General features: G+C 52.3%; 1 protein-coding gene and 1 long non-coding RNA gene across 4 annotated transcripts in view; one reads left to right on the top strand and one right to left on the bottom strand.

The window, feature by feature from the left end:
• Positions 1-2,630: 2,630 nt before the first annotated feature.
• Amotl2 (angiomotin like 2) lies at positions 2,631-19,208 on the top strand. 3 transcript variants are annotated; one of them, XM_020165726.2, is made up of 10 exons: positions 2,631-2,769; positions 5,369-6,161; positions 8,791-9,088; positions 10,180-10,324; positions 10,526-10,618; positions 13,791-14,086; positions 14,765-15,072; positions 15,655-15,869; positions 16,481-16,657; positions 17,414-19,208. In XM_020165726.2, exons 2-10 carry the CDS (start codon positions 5,431-5,433, stop codon positions 17,470-17,472), a joined length of 2,322 nt encoding a protein of 773 aa, XP_020021315.1. In that variant the 5' UTR covers positions 2,631-2,769; positions 5,369-5,430; the 3' UTR covers positions 17,473-19,208. The 3 variants fall into 3 exon arrangements, with proteins under 3 accessions (XP_020021315.1, XP_020021316.1, XP_020021317.1); XM_020165727.2 differs by lacking the exon at positions 2,631-2,769 and adding an exon at positions 2,812-3,001; XM_020165728.2 differs by lacking the exon at positions 2,631-2,769 and adding an exon at positions 3,063-3,572.
• Positions 6,915-19,774, bottom strand: part of LOC141418610 (uncharacterized) — a 54,732-nt gene continuing 41,872 nt past the window's right edge. The window contains exons 3-4 of the long non-coding RNA XR_012443260.1: positions 12,473-12,593; positions 6,915-7,411 (exon numbers count right to left, since the gene is read on the bottom strand). This is a non-coding gene — a long non-coding RNA (uncharacterized lncRNA). The remainder of the gene's footprint in view (positions 7,412-12,472; positions 12,594-19,774) is intronic.

The following is a 19,774-nucleotide window of genomic DNA, read 5'->3' as shown; positions in this document are numbered from 1 at the left end:
CTTTGGCATTTCCACTTTAATGTTCAGGCTTTACCTGTGATTTGTTTCCTGCCCCAGATTCTGGTAGGCCTCCTGCTCCAGTAACCTGTCAAAGGAAGCATCCAGGGGAGACTGGAAGGAGGGAATTTCCTTTGATGTTGTCTCCAGGGCCCTGGAGCCCCTCCTCTACTAATCAACCATTTTGGTTTCATGGGAAGGTACTGCTAAGTTGAGAGGGCCCCACTAGCAACTCATATTGCTTCAGCTGCAGGGCCATGTTGAGGCCATAGCACAGGTCCAGGCACAAACCCAGGCTGATGAAGGACAAGGGTGTGGGTGCCTGGATCTCTTGCACACACCTATGATGCAGCCACACCCCTGTGAGCTGCACTCTTCAGAGCAAAGGCTTACGCTGAGAACTAGGTCACCTCTGCACCTTCCCAGGGCAGGATTCCAGCCCCAGCCAGCCACACTGTGATCTGGAAGAATTATTACCATAGAGGGTCGATGGAGATAAGGGAGAGAGATCCATCCTTCTTTCTTTCTTTATTTTATTATTTTTTTTGGTGGGTCAGGGTTTTGTGCTTACAAAGCAGGTACTCTACTGCTTGAGCCACAGATCCAGTCCATTTTGCTCTGGTTGTTTTGGAGATGGGGGTTTCACAAACTATTCACCCGGGTTGGCCTCAAACCTTGATCCTCTTGATCTCAGCCTCACCAATAGTCAGGATTACACATATGAGTCACTGGTACCTGGCTCCTCCATACTTCTTGCAGAAGGAAGAAAAGTGTGCATAAATTCCTATTCTGGTTTGGGGATTCTGCTCTCTGTTCAGTCCTTCCGGGACACAGGGGGAGTGGTCATGGGCTTGACAGGGTCTGCAGCAGGCTTGTCCACTCCAGGATGTACCTCCTTGACTCTAGCTGCCCTGAACTGGTCCCGTTTGCAACTATCTCAGGAACGTTTGTGAAGTTTTTGTTAGGTGCCCCTCCAAGTGCTTCTGAAAGAGGACTGTACCATGTGGCCTTCCAGATTTTGCAACCCCACCCATGCCCACCCCCACTCTCATCCCTGCACCAAGCATTTCCAAAAGAATACTGTCTATGAAGTGAGACCACCTGGGAAGCTCTTTTCTCTTCCTTGGCATTTATAAGATCCCCACCTGTTGTATCTAGTTAGGAGGACTATGGTCTGCTGCCATATTAGCGTCTCTTGGTAAGGTGTCTCCTTAGCTTGACACAAATGTCCCATTTTCTCATTTTTCTTAGATCCAATCACTATTTGAAATGAAACATTTTGCTTCCTAGTAAACTGGCAGGCACACATATACATACTTCTTAGGAGGATTTTTATTAAAAATTAACAATGGCCCTGGCTATTAAGCTTGCAGAGTTTCCATGTCCTGGTTCCCCCCAGCAAATCTGGGAATTGCAAACTCGGTGCTGAGGGGAGGACCCAGGATAGGAATCAGCCCTGATTCTCCCTGCCCACCAGAACACAGAGAGCTGCCAGGGAAGGGAGGAAGGGGGAAGCAGGTGTTCAAGCAGATTTGCTGGACTGCTCAACCTAGTGGGAAGGCAGGGGTCTTGGGGGCTTGAGAGGATTCCATGCAAGGAGTGAACAACAGGAGCCAGAGAAGTGGGCATAAGGAAGGGCCACCGGGATGTCCCGGTTACAGGAGGAGGTGAAGCTTGGAACAGGGAGGTGGCAGGTGGAGAGAGGGACTCTCAGGGTCTGCCTGTCCATCTAGGGAGCCCTCATGGCATTGCCATAGCCAAGAAAGGGACCTGGCTTTATCAGTTACTCTCTGTGACCCCTAGGCAAGCCCTTAACCTCTCTGAGTCTCGACTTCCTCGTTTATAACACACGGATGCTAAAAAGAGAACACTGACTGAGTAGAAAGCGAGTGGTGACACGCGTGTGCTGCGCTTAAAGGGACACCGATTACTCCCTTGGGGAAGAGTCAGACTGAGGGCCCAGAGGAAGGTGATCTTATTGGATAGATAGGCCCATTCACCAGATTTTTCAACTCAGATCCACATTTCCGGTGTAGACAGGTCTGAAAAGAGCTGGCAAAGATGTTTGTAAACAATAAAAGTGGAATTCAAAGATTGCCGCTGGGGTTGGAAACCGTGGGGGTTAGGGAAGAGGCTGGATAGCTGGAAGCAGAATTGTTTCTTCGCCGGGGTCATGGTTAAAGCCCAGCGATGGAGATGACTCTGCAGTCCCCCTCTGCATATACACAAACGCTGGAGCCCCCAATCCGCAGTAACCCGTCCATCCCCGACGCGCGAGGCAACAGTAGCCTCGCCGATGCATTTAGAGATGACGGAGGTGGGGGCGATCATGGGCTGAGTGGGGATCAAATTGTCCCCAGCAGCTCCGAAGGCAAAGATGGAGGTGGGAAAGGGGGACACAGCACGGCTTGCAAGCGCCCCGGGCAGCCTGGGGATGGAGCTCAGGACAGCCCAACGCCCGGCTCGCAGCGCCGCCTCCCGGGAGGAAGGCGGGGGCCGGGAGGGGAGCGGGAGGAGGCGGAGGGCGGAGGAGGGCGGCGCGCTGAGAGGTTATTTGTGGTTCGCTTTGATCCCATGGGGGAACCTGAAACTCTCACATTCCAGGCATAGCAGCCGCCTCCAGCGCGGGCAGACCCTGGGGCTGCGAGCTGGGGCCCGAGCAGCCAGAGCGTCGGCGCCTCCGCCGAGTGCACACCTCTGCCACCGAGCTGCGCGAGCGAGCCAGGCTGCAACGTCGGATCTGAGTGCGCCAGGCACCCGCGGGCCGCAGCGGTAAGGAAGGCCGCCCTGCGCTCCAGGGAGCGCGCGAGGCTGGCAGAGACGCGTCCCGGCAGCAGCCCGGAGTCCCAGAGCCGACGCTCGGGAGAACGAGCGTCCTCCCCGCTCAGTGCGCCCTTTCCAGGCAGCCGCAAGCCCGGCAAGGGCCGCTCCTCCCGGGGAGCGGTACGCTTTGGGGACTCCTGAGGCGCACAGATCCCCCGGGGCTGGAGGAGGGAATCGCGGGGTACGTGTTTTGTGTTGTGAATCCGGCTTGGGGGGAGAGGAAAGTGGCTGCAGGCGTCTCTCGGATTTCACAGCTTTCATGGCTGATTTGGTTAGGTGGTTGTGTGTGGAGGGGGGGAGTACAGGTGTCTTTGCCCCCTACTAGTCCAAGAATTCCTCTTTGTCTTCCTTGGAAAATCCTCTCTGGAGCCACCAACTGGCTCTCACTTAGAAAGAATGCAGCCTGCTGTCCAGCCCGGTGACGTCAGCGCTGGAGTATTTGGAAAACAAAGAGGGTTGGGGAGGGAGGCGGACCCGCGACGCTTAAAGACCTCTCCCTGCCGCAGGCTACCCTTGCCCTCTCGTCCTGGGCGCACTGGCCGCTACTGGAGCTTGAGGTCCCGGGTCCGGGTAGTACGAGAGCCCTGGCGGGGTGCGAGCTGACTTACAGACTAGCTTTGGAGAGCGAGAGGCCAGGCAAAGGCTGCAGACGCATGCTTGCTTAGAAAGGCGGCTTTCAGAGATTGCAGCGCGCTACCGAAGCAGAGGCGCACGGCTGGGGTAGGGGAGAGCTATTTAGTAACCGCTCAGCGGTAGGTATCTGAAAGGTTGTGCATGTAAGGGGTTTGAGAGGGACAAATTGGCTATGAGAGGCCTCGGAGACGTTCCTTGCTCCCGGCCCTGGTACACTATTGGTGTGCCTGGTATCTGTCCGTAAGGCTCCCTGCATTCCTCCTGCCGCTCCCCGATCTGCAGCCAGCCCAGACAATGATTAAGTTAGGAAATGCCCCGCAGATGAAACTCCATGTGAGTTGACTGCTGTTTGCTTGTTTTGCCACTGGTAGTTCTGGATTCTTGCGGGGGAGGGAAGGAGAGAGACGATTGGGTGCCAGGGAACTTGGGTACATAGGTGTCCTCTGGACTCATTCCCCACTACCAGCTCTGAGCAGCTGGAATCCTGGGAAGGGGGGGGATGGATTGGAAATGACTGCTCTGCCAAACCCGATCTAAAGCAGGCACTGGGGCTTGTTTTGTGGCAAGGGGAGCGGGATACATCTCTCTCACACACCCACACCACCTACACACCTGCCTGTAGCAGTGTGGATTTTGTTTGGTTTTCCCTGAATCCCATTTTGGAGGCTTGTGTTGGAAGAAGCTGTGAAAAGGAAGCTGGACGTGGGAGGTGGGTAACCTTCCCACTGGAGCCCAGCCTTAGAATGGCTGGGATATGATCCTTAGATATGGTGTCCCCAAACTTTATCCTCACGGTCCCTAGCCCCCAGTCCCAGGTCCCTGTAACCAAGAGCCTCCCTCTAATTCCCTTTCCTCTCCAGTTGGTCCAAGTGGTCATTTCTGATGTCAAGAAAGATGCTGAGTGTCCATCCTTTATGAGTCTAGAGGACCAGTGGGGCTCTTCCAAGTAGCCAGTGTGTGTACAGAGAAAGGGGATAATCATAAAATCAAAGACTCTGACATTCTTTCTTAACCCTGGCTCCCATGCAGTTACTGGGACATACCCTAGGTGACTGACCTGCTAACCTTGATAGGTAGCAACTTTTTGCCTCATCTCACAAAACCATTTTCGTATCATAGCCTTTCTTTTGTTCATCCCTTATTCACCAAGTCAGATGCAATTTCTTCCTCTTCTTGTCCACCTTGCAGAACGACTGCCAAGGTCATCCGTGACAAGGAATCTCACTTATTTTATCAGCAGTCCTTGGTGAAGCAGAGTGTGTGTGGGGGGTGCTACCCTCCAGGAACTGTGGTTCAGGGCAGAGAAGTGGGTAGAGGGTGGTAGATTGGCTGTGAGTGGCTGGGGTCAGGAATATATATTCTAGAGGTTCCTGGGGGCTGTTTGTTTAGGACTTCCACTGGGCTAAGTTCATTCTTTGTCACCTGTCAATAAACTGGGGTCCTGTTTACCCCTGGTCTGGACAGCTTAGCAATTAGATCTGAATTATGCCTGCTTAGAGTCACCCATCAGACTGATTGATAGGTGGCTGGCTACTGGGGGGTGGGGCCATGGTTCCTATTCGATTGATTCCCTCTAGTACTTCTCTAGCTTAGTAAGTCTCCATGAATATCGCTGTAATGGTTATCATCTGCTCAGGATTAACAGCTATCAGGAGCCCAACAGTCATTGCCTCATCATTCTCAATTTTGACTCCATGAAACAAACATTATTCTTCCCTTTTTTAAAAAGTGGAGAAACTGAGGCTCAGAGGTTGGGTAACTTGCCTTAATAGGTGGCAGCATTGGCAATTGAACCCAAGCCTGTTTGAACTCCATCCACTGTAGTCTTACCCTACCATTGTTCTATGAACCAGAGTGTAATGAAATGCACCCCCTCCTTTCTCAAGTGTTTCCTCTGATTGGTCTCTCTTTCCAGGTGCTCTGGGGCCAGGTGCCTGCTGGTCATTGTCTAGGCAGGTGTGTGCAAGCCAAAGAAGCATGAGGACGCTGGAAGGCTCCTCTGGAACAGTTCTGCACCGCCTCATCCAGGAGCAGCTTCGCCATGGCAACCTGACTGAGACGCGCACATTGCTGGCCATCCAGCAACAGGCTCTGAGGGGTGGGGCTGGAGCTGGGAGCGCGGGGAGCCCCCAGGCCTCTCTGGAGATCGCAGCACCTGAGGACAGTCAGGTGCTACAGCAAGCGACCAGGCAGGAGCCCCAGGGCCAGGAGCACCAGGGTGGTGAAAGCCACCTAGCAGAGAACACCCTCTACCGGCTGTGCCCACAACCCAGCAAAGGCGAGGAGCTGCCCACCTATGAAGAGGCCAAAGCCCACTCGCAGTACTATGCAGCCCAGCAGGCAGGGTCCCGGCCACATGTTGGGGACAGGGATCCTCGAGGAGGCCCTGGAGGCAGCCGGCGGCAAGATGAGGCTCTGCGGGAGCTGAGGCATGGCCACGTGCGCTCCCTGAGCGAACGTCTCCTGCAGCTGTCCCTGGAGAGGAATGGTGCCCGGGCTCCCAGCCACATGAGCTCCTCCCACAGCTTCCCACAGTTGGCCCGAAGCCAGCAGTGCCCTCCACCTCGGGGCGCCCTTGCAGAGGGTCCAGAGCCCCGTGGGCCCCCACCTCAGTACCCACACATTGTACTTGCTCATGAGACTACAGCTGTCACCGACCCAAGGTACCGCACCCGTGGCAGCCCACACTTCCAGCATGCAGAAGTCAGGTAGGTAACTGCCCCACCACGGGCTTTCAGGCTCTTGGCTTTCTTCCAGTGCAGTCTTCCAGGGAGCAGAGCCTCAAGGTCACACACCTTGGATCTGAGCTGGCAAGATTTCCACCCCACTTCACTCCCACCAGATCTGTTGGCTGCCTGATCTATCCCTTCCTTCCTGAGAAGGGACAGCTGATGGCTGGAGAAGAAGGGGCTTCGCTGAGGTCACATAAGAAATTAGCATTGTTGCTTTGACTGGGAAATAGACACCATTGTCTGCTTAGCTGTGGTATTCAGATTGCTGGGGGTTGGTGGAGTGTCTCACGAGAAAGAGTGCCTGCCTATCAAGTTGCTGGAGTTCCCAGAGGTTATGGATTGTAACAGGGGTTAAAGGTGAGATTTGAGAAAGAATTTCCCAAAGACAAAGAATGGCAATCATTGCCAAACTATTAAGTAGGAAGAAGGTGGGACCTCCCCATGCAGGTTTTTAAAATAAAAATAGATAGCTTGCTTTCTATTGGGAGACATTCCTAAGGAAGCTGAAAGAACCAGGTGGCCACCTTAGAGACAGACCTCTCTGTCACAGCTACCCTGTCTGCTAGTTTCCTTTTATGTTTTCCACATCCTCCATGGATGTGCCTAGGATGGGAAAGGGTTGTAGGCCTAGGTGAGCCCTTTTCTAGGAATACTCGAGAGAGGCTGCTGGACCAGGGTAGCAACTTAAAGAGTTGGATTCTGAGTGAATGAAAACTATTAGCGGGTGTGTTTGATGATAAATAATGAGTAGAACATGACTGCATTTAGAAAATGAATTTTAAGTCCCAGAATGGAAGCAAGGAGCCAGGAGGAGGCAGGAAGTCAGATAGTGGCAGAAATATGGATTCCTAGAAATGAGGGTCTGTTTCTTTGGGCTTCTCACCTGATCTAGCACCTTCTCATCATTGCTGCCTCTTCCCCAGGAAAGGGGGGGGTCCCAAGATTTGCAAACTTCCTTCCTGTGGCAGCTCAAGGTCAAAGTCTGGTTCTCTTTGCGCCTGCTGAGTCTTCATTTAGTCACTCACTTTCCCACCGTTTGGCCTTTCCTTGCTCTCGAGAAATGAGTGACACGATGGCGTTGGTATGAAGGAACCAGGGGGTGCCTCCTGGGTTTTCTCCAACCTTCACTCGGTCCAGACTCCCACCTTATCTCCCCTCTCAGGGCTGATCGGGAAGTTTCAGAAGCTGAGTCGTGGTTTCTTCTTTTGGACCAGTCCTATTGAACCCTGTCAGGAAAAGATAATATCGAGGCAAGGAAGTAGACTGTTTGCAGGAGAACAAAAAGAGGGGGAGGAGGAGGGACGCCATTCTTTCTTAGCGCTAAGTCATCCCCAAAGAATGCCACTGTGTCTGCCTGGCCCCTTGCAGGGGGCAGCAAGTTTTTTAAGCCACCCTGAGAATAGCCACATTGAGTAGGGGAGGGAGAGTTTGGATGTTCCAGTAGGGACACTTTGCTCAGCTCTCACTGGAAGCCCTATTTTAGGTAGCAGGAGAAATCTACCTGCCAGCCTCTCCTTTCCAGTGGTCATATGAAGAGTAATGTTTGGGTGTTATGTCACAGAACTTTTAGCCTCTAAGAAGAGCAGGAGCAGCCACAGGCTGTAGAAGTAGGCGCGAGTGCTGAGGGGATGGACCCAGAAGTAGAATTCAGCTTTTGTGACACTTGGAGTCACAAGGCCCCAGAAAGGCCCTCTGACTCCTCTTGCCTCTTACTCTTTGCTTTAACTGAAGGTGAAACTGCTTCAGTGACTGGGGCCAATACAACATTGTCCCTGTACTCAGCTACTGTACTAATCCAGAGGCAGACCCTCCCCTTGTTCTTTCAACTGAGAGGAAGCTCTGGTCCCTACCAGCAGAGGTGGAGATGGGCTGTCATGCCATAATAAGCCTGCAGTCTACCAAACACCTTTCCAGGCTATACACTTGTGTCTGGAGACCCTCATGATTTAGTAGAGGAATAGTGACACAGGCTGAGGCACTTCCCCAAGTTCATATGGCTGGAACTGGGATTTGCACCCTGTTTGTCAGACTCTGAAGTTCACACTCTTATCCTGACATCTGTGTCACCGCTGTAAAAGTGTTCCAGGACTTGGGGGGTGACAAGACCTGCACATAGGAGGGAGAAAACTTGAGCACTGCTTTGGCAGACCTGAAACTGGTGGCTTGTAATAAGCACAGCATAGCTTTTAGGGTCCAGCCACCAAGTGATCCAAGGCTGTGGAAGGCTATGTGGTCAGTCATGATTGATGTGGCCTCCAGACTCCAAAAGAACCTTCCATTGATTAGCAGGGTCAAGGGTTTTTTTTTTTTTTTTTTTTTAGGATTTCTTGTTTAAGCACTAGTTGCTTAGGAGGCCCAGGATTGCTTGAGCTGATCCCCAAGGCCTTGAAACAAGCATCCTGACTTTAATTGCCCCTCTGGCCCTGATCTCTGTCCCTTCAGAGTCTCACGCAGACACTACTTGGAAAAGGGCCTCTCTGCTGGTGGCTTCCTAACATTGGGGGGCTGAGTAATCACTCGCAACAATATTAGTGATTTACTGCTGTTATCTATTGGGGGGGGGGGCGGTTCATGTATCCTCTGAGCTTTTCCTCTTCTGTTCTAGGATCCTGCAGGCCCAGGTGCCTCCTGTATTCCTCCAACAGCAGCAGCAGTACCAGTACCTGCAGCAGCCCCAGGAGCACCCCCCACCCCCACATCCAGCCACTCTTGGTCATGGTCCCCTGAGCTCCCTCAGTCCTTCTGCAGTAGAGGGGCCAGCAAGTGTCCAGGCCACCCCAGGCAGTGCCCACCTGGCACAGATGGAGACTGTGCTGAGAGAGAATGCCAGGCTGCAGCGGGACAATGAGAGGCTGCAGAGGGAGCTGGAGAGCTCTGCGGAGAAGGCAGGCCGCATTGAGAAGGTAGGCCCCGCTGGGGCTTCAGGAGGGATGGGAAGGAAGGAACTCTGGAAGGCTGACTGGGGAGTGGGCTGTGCAGAGGTGGACAGAGGAGCCTGAAAGCCCATGTCTGCCTGGATTTCACACCATCATTCTGTCCCCACCCCCCTTCACCCCTCACAGGCCCTCCCAAGCTGACTCTAGACAGCTGGGGAACAGCCAGGAGGCCAGGAGAGCAGGCTGGGAGCCTGAGCAGTTGCTGGCCAGTGGTGGTTAAAAAGAACTCATTCACCAGCTCCTGCACACTCGCACCCGCGCCCTGCACACACCCCCTCCCGCGGACACCTCCCACAGAGAGCCCTTTGTGTCCCCCACACAACAGCCAGTCTGTTCCAGTTCAGCCCTGGCCAAAGATAAAGCCCCTCCTCTTGGGGGTGGGGGAGAAAAAAAGCGACTTCTTGGCATGGCAAGCCAGCTAGGAGCACGTGTGGGACCTGTGGCGGCCAAGTGGGAGGGGCAGCCAGGGCCAGGCAGCCCTCTGTATGGATATGGCCTCTGTATGGATAGTGATGGCTGGGGGAGCGAATGCTCCAGACAGAGGCAGCTCAGGCTCAGGCCTGGTGTCCCCTTCTTTAGTGAAGGCTTATGCTTACCAGTTGTGTGTGAAGGTTCCACAACAGCAGATGGCCTCCCATGACAGTCCAGTGGTGTCTGACATGGGTCAAACCACCCAGAACACGTCAACTCCTAGCCCCTGTGCTCAGATTTCTCAGCAGATGACAGCCAGAAGTAACATTACTCTTTCTGGACATTGGACACAGGAGAGCTGTGTCTAATCACCCTGGAGGCAGACATTTGCTGAGTCCCTGTCCTTGGGTTCTGTCAGGACCTGGTACTTGAGGGAACTGATGGACCCCTGCTCCTGGTCCCTGCCATTTGGTCCACCTCAGGAAGCTGCAGGCTTCCCACCATCCCACTATAACTACCTGGGGGTTTTGCTTCTGCTTGTTATCTTCCCATCTTTTCCTTTTTTCTGATGGGGAGTGGCTGGTCAGCCTAGGATCACTCCCTGGGAGCCCTTGCCTTTCCTTCAACTTGCTGTCTGTTCCTTGCAGCTGGAGAATGAAATTCAGCGGCTCTCCGAGGCCCACGAGAGCCTAACGAGGGCCTCTTCCAAGCGAGAGGCCCTGGAGAAGACTATGCGGAACAAGATGGACAGTGAAATGAGGCGACTACAGGACTTCAACCGCGATCTTAGAGGTGAGAGCTGGGCAGAGTCCCCATGATGTGACCCAGATCATGACCTGAGGCAAAGGAGTGTTCTCTCCCCATTGGGCCCTCACCTAAGCATAGCCCATCCCCAGCTTGGAGGATGCAGACCCTCAGATAGGACCCCAGGGAACATCCAGGCTGGCAGTGTCACCTAACACTAAGACATCATTCCTCCTTTATTTGAAACAGAGAGATTGGAATCTGCAAACCGTCACCTGGCAAGCAAGACCCAGGAGGCCCAGGCGGGCAGTCAGGACATGGTGGCCAAGCTGCTTGCTCAGAGTGAGTAGGGGGGGTCCCACTACAAAGCCTGGCCAGGTGGGCAGGCAATGGAGCCACTGTGACCCCTCTAGATGGGAAGTTTGGGCCTCTTCCTTTGCAAAGCAGGATTTTGGACACAGGTTTACTGAATAATTATGATATGCCCAACACTAGACTAGGCCTGAGAGGCGGAGGTGGCTTGCAAAGGAGAATAGGATATGTTTCTATATTTATTGGGAAGATCTGTTGATACAGGAGGGAAGGCTAGAAGCAGTGATTTGCTGACCATCAAAGTGGTATTGGTTAGTCACAAAGGCACATTGGGGAGGAGTGAGGCAGGGAAGCCCTGGCAACAAGTGGAACAAGGGAGAATGAAGAATCTGAGAGTTTCCCAGAGAGCTGTAAGCAACAGCAAGGATGGGGGGGTGCCCAATGGGAATCTGAAAAGCAGGGGAACATGGTGGAGCTGGGCCATGGCAAGGCAGCTGAGTTGGGGCCGGAGACAGCCAAAAATAGGTTCACAGAGCTTAACCAATAGGCGCATCTAAAGAACAGAGGGGTTCAGGAGACTTCCCTGTAAAGGCAGAGGTCCAGGCATCCTTGAAGGGTGATTGAGTTCATTGAGTAGTCCATTCATGCCTTCCTTTGTTCATTAACAGAATTGGGCTAATCAGAACCTGGCTGGTGTTTAGCAAGAGGGTAGGAGCAGGCCCAGGAAATGGCAGAGAGAGGGATGAGCTGAAGGCTCTGGTAGGTTCCCTACTGTGGAACCCACTGTACCGGGAGGGGTACAGATGGTACAGTGGAGGAGCAGCCAAAGGACTGCGACTGGATGACAGCACCCCCTCCTTCCTTCAAAGGGAACTCAGAGCCCTAGCTATTCAGAAGGCAGAGATCAGGAGCAAATAATTAGAGAGACCCTATCTTGAAAATACCCACCACAAAAAAGGGCTGATGGAGTGGCTCAAGGTACATGCCCTAAGTTCAAGCCCCAGCACCATTAAAAAAACAAACAAACAAACAAAAAAACCCACAGAAGGAACTCTGGGTTGAGCAGGGTTAGGTTAGTCTGTGCTGGGGGGTGGAGGGCAGTGGCTAAGGGTCTCTGAAAGGGAGGTGAGGGAGAAAAGGGGGGTGCAGCCTTAAGGTTTGCTCTTAGCAATCTGGAAAGGATGATCTACTGTGGGGAAAATGCTGAGGGGCACCCTAGTGTCCGAGGGCCAGCTTTTGGGGGGCCTAGCTGCCAAAGACAGGAAGTCTTGGGGCCAGTTTCTGGAAGCCTGGGGGGGGTGGGGGGAGGCCTGCCAGGAGGCAGGAGGCGTTTCCGCTCCCCGGGGAGCGAGCGAGCGCCAGGCTGTTCTTGGCTTCTCCATGGAGCCATTAATCTCGCAGCGGCGGGTGACCTGGATGCCTGGCATTCCAGAGCCGCTGGGCTGTTCCGCTCGCGGCCCGCCCCCCTCCGCTGCCTCCAGCCAGCACCGCAGCCTGGCGCCCTTCGGCCCGCCGCGCCCGGCTTTGTGGGGAGGAGGGTGAGCACCAGGGGAGACTGGGACTTGGAGGTTGAGGAGGGGCCTCTCCTGCTATGGTGCATCTGCGTCTCCCAGTCTCTTCCCGGCTGCCTACTGGCTCACGAGCTCTCTTCCCCATGGGCCCATGGTTTCATCACCATCATGGTGGCTTCCCAAGGCCCAGCCTCCCAGCCCCCCACCAGGGCAGGTTAGAAGTGGTACAAGGTTGCAGGAAACCTCTGGAAGTAGAAGGCTGGTTCCACTAGCTCCACAACCCCAAGGGCTAAGGAAACACAAGCCAACTCTGTGTCCCATTTCAGAAGGTTTCTGGGGTCAGCCAGAACTAGTACAAAATGACCTTCCTTACCATTGTCATCTGGTGTACCCTCTCTGGGGACCTGGTCTTGAGTCCCAAGCAGAACTGCTGGCTGTGCCCTGTTGGGCATGTGTCATCTCTCCTTGTGCCTCAGGTTCTCAGTTGACAAGTCCTTAGCCAAAGATTAAAATTAATGAAAATTAAAGAATTAGCCATTCAGTTCTTCTTATTAGCCACATCGAAAGTGCTCAGGAACCACACGTGGCCTATTGGCTACTGCTTTGGATGGCACAGTATAGAACAATTTTACTAAAGCAGAACATTTCCACGAATCACAATGCTGCTCCAGAGTTTTTTGGGGTTCATTAGGCAGGCCCCACAGCCCCAGTCTTTCCAAGGCAGCCACTCCTAGAGGTCCAGGCTGAGACTCCCGAGGGGCAGTGAAGAGACTAGAGAACTTGGTGGTGACTTGTCTTGACCCAGCTAGATGGAGGGGTTCTCTGAGCAGAATTCCTCTAGGCAATTAACAAGATGACTTAAAAGTCAGGATAGGACTAGGGGTGTAGTTCAAGTGGTAGAGCACTTGCATAGCAAGCACAAGGCGCTGGGTTTAATCCCCAGTACAGGAAAAAAAAAAAAAAAAAAAGCTGGAACCTCAGAGAGCAATCTTTGGACCAGAGTCCTTTTCATTGTGCTGCAGAGTTTGCATTCCTTTATGAGCCTCACTGCCCACATCTGGGTCCCCAGACCATGGAAGGAAATAGGAAATGTGGCACTGGGCTAAGGAATGAGCCCCGGAGCCCATGTAGGGGGGCTTATGGGGACAAGTGACTCACACTGCAGCCTGGGGCTAAGGAGCCAGGCCAGCTTGGTTCCCATGCTTTTCCCCCTATATAAATTGGGGGCCACAACTCCTATCTGGAAGGACTGGAGGGTTGAGTAGGATCAGATGAGTGAGTGCCTGGCTCATGCAGTGAATGGTGGTTCTTCTCCCTTTGTCCTCCCACTTGAGCACTGACCATGTGACAGTCCCCTCAGAGCTTTCATTTTCTCACCTGTAAGTGGGCATCGAAGTTCCTATTCTGATCAGGGTGTAGTCATTATGAGGCTCAAGGGAAATCGTGGGTGTATTTTTGGAAGTGGCACATGTAGGCAGTGATCCTGCAAGGATCATGGAATCAGACTCTGCCATTTACTCCTGGCTTACACTAAGCCTCAGCTTCCTCTCCTGTGAAATAGGGTTAATTGCTGTATGTGACTTCTAGGTTGTTTCTCCTAGGTTGTTTAGGGGATGAGAAGCAGTTGTAGAGCCCAGCAGGCATGGGGTAGCCACACATCCCTGACTGAGGCCCTCTCTTTGTCCCTGCAGGCTACGAGCAGCAGCAGGAGCAGGAGAAGCTGGAGCGGGAGATGGCACTGCTGCGCGGTGCCATTGAGGACCAGCGGCGGCGTGCCGAGCTGCTGGAGCAGGCTCTGGGCAATGCTCAGGGTCGTGCTGCCCGAGCAGAGGAGGAGCTGCGCAAGAAGCAAGCGTATGTGGAGAAGGTGGAGCGGCTGCAGCAGGCACTTGGGCAGCTGCAGGCCGCCTGTGAGAAGAGGGAGCAGCTGGAGCTGCGTTTGCGAACGCGCCTGGAGCAGGAACTCAAGGCCCTGCGTGCACAGCAGGTGAGTCAGAAAGATCTGTGCAGGTTGCGAGCTGGAGCAGCATCTGAGGAGGCCAGGTTGGGTGCCCCTGCTCTGTCCCCTTAGAAAGCAAGGGTAACTGATCCATATTCCAAGGTCCCTGTTACTGACCTGTCATAGCAAAGGCTGTGCCACGTGGTCTTTATCCAGGCTTGGGAAACTCCTGTCCTCTACAACAGTAGAGATTATTATCTCTGATCTCTAGAGGAAGTTGGCTGGGAACCTTTATACAGAAGACTGACCAGCTCTCATCTGTCTCCCCAAGATAGGAGGGAAGGTGGTCAATCAGGTCCTGAGTCTGGACTTCTGTGTAAACGCGTCTGTCTCCACTCCCAGCCTTACCCAGCCCACAGAGATAGAAAAACCAAGCCTTCCACTGGCCAGTTCTGGTCTAGCTTACATCAGTTATCTCAGTACAGATCATCAATGGTATTTCCATTCCCAGTTTGGAGTATGTGGCCACTTGTGTCCTCATAACCTTGACCACAGAATTTGGGGAAAGGATCTGCTGCCCCTTCTGTCTGGATGGGAGCAGAATGGATGTGGGGAGGTGTTAACGTATGATTGAACAAGCACGTGTACAAGTGAGAGTCCTTGTGTGAGGACAAAGACCATCATACCCAACTTCCATCCTTGACCACGGTGCTCCTTGCTCTGCAGAGACAGACAGGCACCCCTACTGGTAGCAGCAGCAGTGGTGGGTCCTCAGAGCTCAGTGCCCTGCGACTGTCAGAACAACTTCGGGAGAAGGAGGAGCAGGTCCTGGCCCTGGAGGCAGACATGACCAAATGGGAGCAGAAGTACTTGGAGGAGCGGGCCATGAGGCAGTTCGCCATGGACGCAGCGGCCACTGCAGCTGCCCAGCGCGACACCACTCTTATCCGACACTCCCCTCAGCCGTCACCCAGCAGCAGCTTCAATGAGGGCCTGCTTGCAGGAGGCCACAGGCAACAGGAAATGGAAAGCAGGTTCGTCACTACAGGCCAGGCTAGAGCACTTGAGGCAGAAGGTGGAGGTGGCTGTGCCCGGTCTTCTTCCCTGTCCTTTATCCCTGGTACACAGGCCCTTGTCCCCCACTCGGCTCAGCAGGCCCTGCTGCTTCTGAGCTGACCTCAGTGACTTTTGACTCTAAGCAAGCTCTTATCTGAAAAATATTCACCAAGTTTTTGGTCTGCCCAGGAGACTGGCTATCCCAACACCTCCAGGTATTGGGTGCCATCTAGTTTTTGGTTTCTACCCCCTCTCTGGAGGTAGGATGAATGAGTGTCATGGCACTGCTACCAGTGAGTCTAGGACCTGTCCTGATGACCTGCCCTTGCACATGGGATGTGCCCAGAGTCTCAGGTACTGGTCATGCACCGAGCCTGAGCTCTGAGATAAGTACAGAGCTGTGGTCATTTCTGCAGACCCACTCTAGGGTCCCACAACAAGGGCAAGAGGTCTCAGATGCCTGGCTGAAGCGGGGCTTTCCTTCCCATTTCTATGATTGGGGCAGGGTGGAGGTGCTGGATCAGTAGATCTGACAGTGTGGGCATGGCCTTTCCTCTCAGGTTGAAGGTACTCCACGCCCAAATCCTGGAGAAGGACGCAGTGATCAAGGTCCTTCAGCAACGCTCCAGAAAAGATCCTGGCAAGGCCACTCAGGGTTCCCTGAGGCCTGCCAAGTCAGTGCCATCTATCTTTGTGGCTGCAGCAGGGACCCAGGGCTGGCAAGGACTCTCGTCTAGTGAGCGCCAAGTGGATGCTCCTGCCCGGCTGACAGTAGGTAAGAGAAGGTTGGTAGTGGGATAGAGAGGAATCTCTCTCAGGCCTGAATACAGACCTTTCTTCCCAGAAACAAGGCTCGCAGGAGCCATGGCTTCCTGACTACTCTCCTGAGGAGCTGGCTTATCTTTTGGCTCCAGTGGCCCCCATAGCCTACTGCTGGAAGGGTGGTAGCCCCATCTCCACACATTCTTTCACCCTTGGCCCCAGCTGTTTAAGCATCTAAGTAAAAACAAAGCTTCTGGGGAAGAAATGACCCAAGCATTGTATGTACATATGAATAATAAAAAAATAAAAATTAAAAAAAAAAACAACAAAGCTTCTTGGGCAGATGTGCCTTCTAGACAAGCCCCCCTCCCATACTCCTCCTAAGCAGATCTCAGAAATTCTAGAATTCATCTTACAAAGAAGGGGTCCACCATTCAAAACATTTGGGAGCCAGTCCAACCCAATAGTTACTCCCATTTGAAAACAGAAGTGTTTGGTCTTATCACAATTTTTGTACCATCAAGAGCAGCCCAGAATCCCCTGCAGGTCCTGTTCACTGGGGCTGTCCTTTATCTAGGCCACATCTTAAAGCCAGACCATAACAACTTCCTATCTTTCCCACAGACAGGGCATCCATGGAGGAGCCAATAGCTACTGCTCCCCACCCTACCCATGCCAAACACGGGAGTAAAGATGGGAGCACCCAGACTGATGGCCTGCCAGACAGCACCCCCACCTGCCTGGCACCTGAGCTCGACAGCCTCCTGGGGTGCAGCAGTGGCCAGAGGGCAGCCTCTATGGGTGAGTCTTCCATTTCCCCTAGCCTGGCCTCTGGTGGGCAAGGTTGAGGGCACACTGGGCTGGGAACTTGAACACCAAGGCCCTTTCTCTCCAGACTCTCTGGTCATTGGGAGCCCTGCATAGTGAAAGGTGAGGAGGGTAATGACCACCACCTTGGTGTGAACGTGAGGGCTGTTGGAGGCATGAATAGAGAGCCCTGGCTGGGGACAGATTCAGAATTTAAAAAGAAAGCAACAGAATGGAAGGCACTGTGTCGTCTTATAGTTTTCCCTACATCCTTAATTGCAATCTTAGAGGATGACTCTTGGCAAGGTATCCTGATGGTGCTCACAAGTTAGGAGACTGTTTTTAAAGTCCAGGAAGGAGAAATTTGAGACAAGGCCCTTTCTTGTCTGACTCTCTTTTCACACTAGCCTTTGCATATTTGCCTGTGCCTCATGATCTCAGAAAACCACAGGCATGAGAAGAATGCAGCAGCCTCACTCCCTCAGGGCTCTCTCTCCACTGGCTCTGCAGGCCCTCCAACCAGCAGAGAGTCATGAACAAACGCATCTTCCATGCTGGAGCTTGGTGGTCTGGGCCTAGAGTTGAAAGGGAGCAGAGCACTGTGTGTGGTTGGCCTGGTTACGGGAACCAGGGCAGCTGATGGGGAGCGGGAGAAAGGTTGGCGAAGATAGATCGTCTTAAACTGTGCCAGGGTAGAACAGTCAGCTAGTAACACTCATGGCATGTACCTGTGGTCTTGTCTCTCTCCAGACTCTGTAGCCTCATCCCGCGTCCAGGACCTGTCGGACATGGTGGAGATATTGATTTGAAGGAAGGAGGTGGTACCTTTAGGACCTTGAATTATGCCTTCCCTTCCTCTGCCACTCTCTGCCATTCCAGCAGCCCTTCCAACTACTGCTCCCTGCATTACCCAACCACTGACTGTCTGTCCCCAGGAGTTTAGGAAGGGTGCTTCATGGGAGAAGAGAGCTGAGAGTGCTGGCCATCCAGAAGACTGCTTCTTAGGCCATGTTCCTCCCGTGCCCATGCAAAAGGAGGATTGAGCCTTCACTCTCTCTCCTAGAAAGGAGCCGAGCCCCTCTGTCCTGACAGTTCACATTCAGGCCAGGAGGGAGACTGAATATGTTGGTTTGGGGAGCCGATTCCCAAAACTGACTGACCTTGGGCACCAGGTATGCTGGTGTGGAAATCAAGCCAGCCGTGTTATTCTCTGGCTAAGTGTGGCCCCAGCAAAACTCCATCTGCTTTTCCTGGGATCACTCAGACTTGAATCTTTTGGGGACTATTGAGGGTGTGAGTCTGACAGAAGCCACAGCTTCACTCCAGTGAAGGGTGGGTTAAGGGCCATTTGAGTGGACTGGGGGATGGTGTATGATTTGTATATAGTTCCCTTCTTGGGGAACAGAAGATGGAAGCAGCCGGTTGGGATTCATCTCTGTGGGCTGTGTTGCCCATCCTGACTGGCACAGTTTTTGAAACTTCTGACTGGCTCCCTAGTTATTCCAACTCCTCGAGTGCTTGGCCTGAATTTGATGCTAGTTGATTCTTGGGATGTTAGCTGCCTTTTCCTCCATCTTGAGCCCTGAATTATGAGACCTGAATCACCAGTCTTTTGAAATGGCTCTACAGCTCCCGTCCCTAGGACATCCTGTCAGTTTGGCTATAAACCGAGCCAGATGAAATGAGCCACCACACAACAAACATCTGCCATGACCACCTGTGGCCTTGGGTGGCCCTACCCAACACCAGTTCTCTGCAGAAACTGGAGAATTTGTTTTGCTCTCATCAATGTCTTTGTTTCCATCTGGAGGGATTGGGAGAGGGATCATCGATGAGTTACAAGAAATGACTCCAAATAGTCTACTGAATGGAGCCCCCGCTACAAAATGGCACCTATGAGGTTGGCTCCTCAAGCTACCCATGCTCACCCCTGAAGCCGGGCCAGATACTTGGGTTTAGGGTGAAGCATCTTATATGGCAGCCGTGACTTTGACTTCTGGTCTTAAAGTCCCCCAATTCAACCCCAGGAGTGATTGGTGGGTTTTAGCAAGTTTTGTCTTTACTGTTTTTAGTTCTTCAATCTTTTTTGTTTGTTTGTATTGTTTTCCTTTTACTGTTTTTAGTTCTATATGTGTTTTATTCGAATGGTTCCTCAAGTTTTCTTTTTAAACATTTGCATTTGCTGGACAATTGCATATTTTTTTAGTTCCCCATCCCTGTTTAAAGCTGAAAAATACATTTGGTTCATGTGCATTGTTTACAAAGCAAAAAAAGAAAAAAAAAAACAGGAAAAAAAAGGCAAAAAAATATTGTGAAAGGAACAAAAACAACTTAATATATTTTGGATTAATATTTAGTATTTCTTTTAAAGTATTTTTTGTGCTGTGAACGTTTTCTGCCAAAGACCATAATGTGTGTCTGTATGTTTAAGTTATCGTAAATATTTAAAATGTAAACATGGCTGTTTTGTTATGCCACCCTGTACCAGGAATGCTACTGCATTCCACTGGGTATAACAGTATTTTAATAAAAAAAATTATTAAGAGTCATGTCCTTTTTTTTTTTGCAGTACTGGGGTTTGAACTCAGGGCCTTCACCTAGAGCCACTTCCCCAGCCATTTATTGTGATGGATTTTTTCAAGATAGGGTCTCATGAACTATTTGCCTGGGCTGGCTTAGAACCTCAATCCTCCTGATCTCTGCCTCCTGAATACCTAGGATTACAGGCATGAGCCACTGGGCACCAACTTGTGTCCTTTTTGTAAGACAGGATCTCACTATATAACTCAGGCTGAACTTGAACTTGCTGTGTAATCCAGGTTGGTCTCAAATTTTTGATTCTCCTGCATCAGCCTTCCAAGTGATGGTATTACAGTAAGAATGGTGTCTTAGCATGGTGAGTTTGCATTGAGGGAAGGAAAGAGGAATACTGCAGGGCCACCTGTGTTATAGACCAATCTCTTCAAGGACCCAAAATAAATCCTAGGAATTTTGAAAAACTGCATTAAGGAGAACTGGAATGATTTTTTTCCCCCATCCTTACCTAACCATCCAAGGATCCACACACACATGCAGGACAAGGCCAAGGGTGTAGCATGTTCTTGGGGACTG

The sequence above is a fragment of the Castor canadensis genome, chromosome 17 (genome assembly GCF_047511655.1).
Source record: "Castor canadensis chromosome 17, mCasCan1.hap1v2, whole genome shotgun sequence".
Classification (NCBI taxonomy): domain Eukaryota; kingdom Metazoa; phylum Chordata; class Mammalia; order Rodentia; family Castoridae; genus Castor; species Castor canadensis.
The sequence above is the reverse complement of the archived record's forward strand: the minus strand, read 5'-3'. Positions and strand labels throughout refer to the sequence as shown.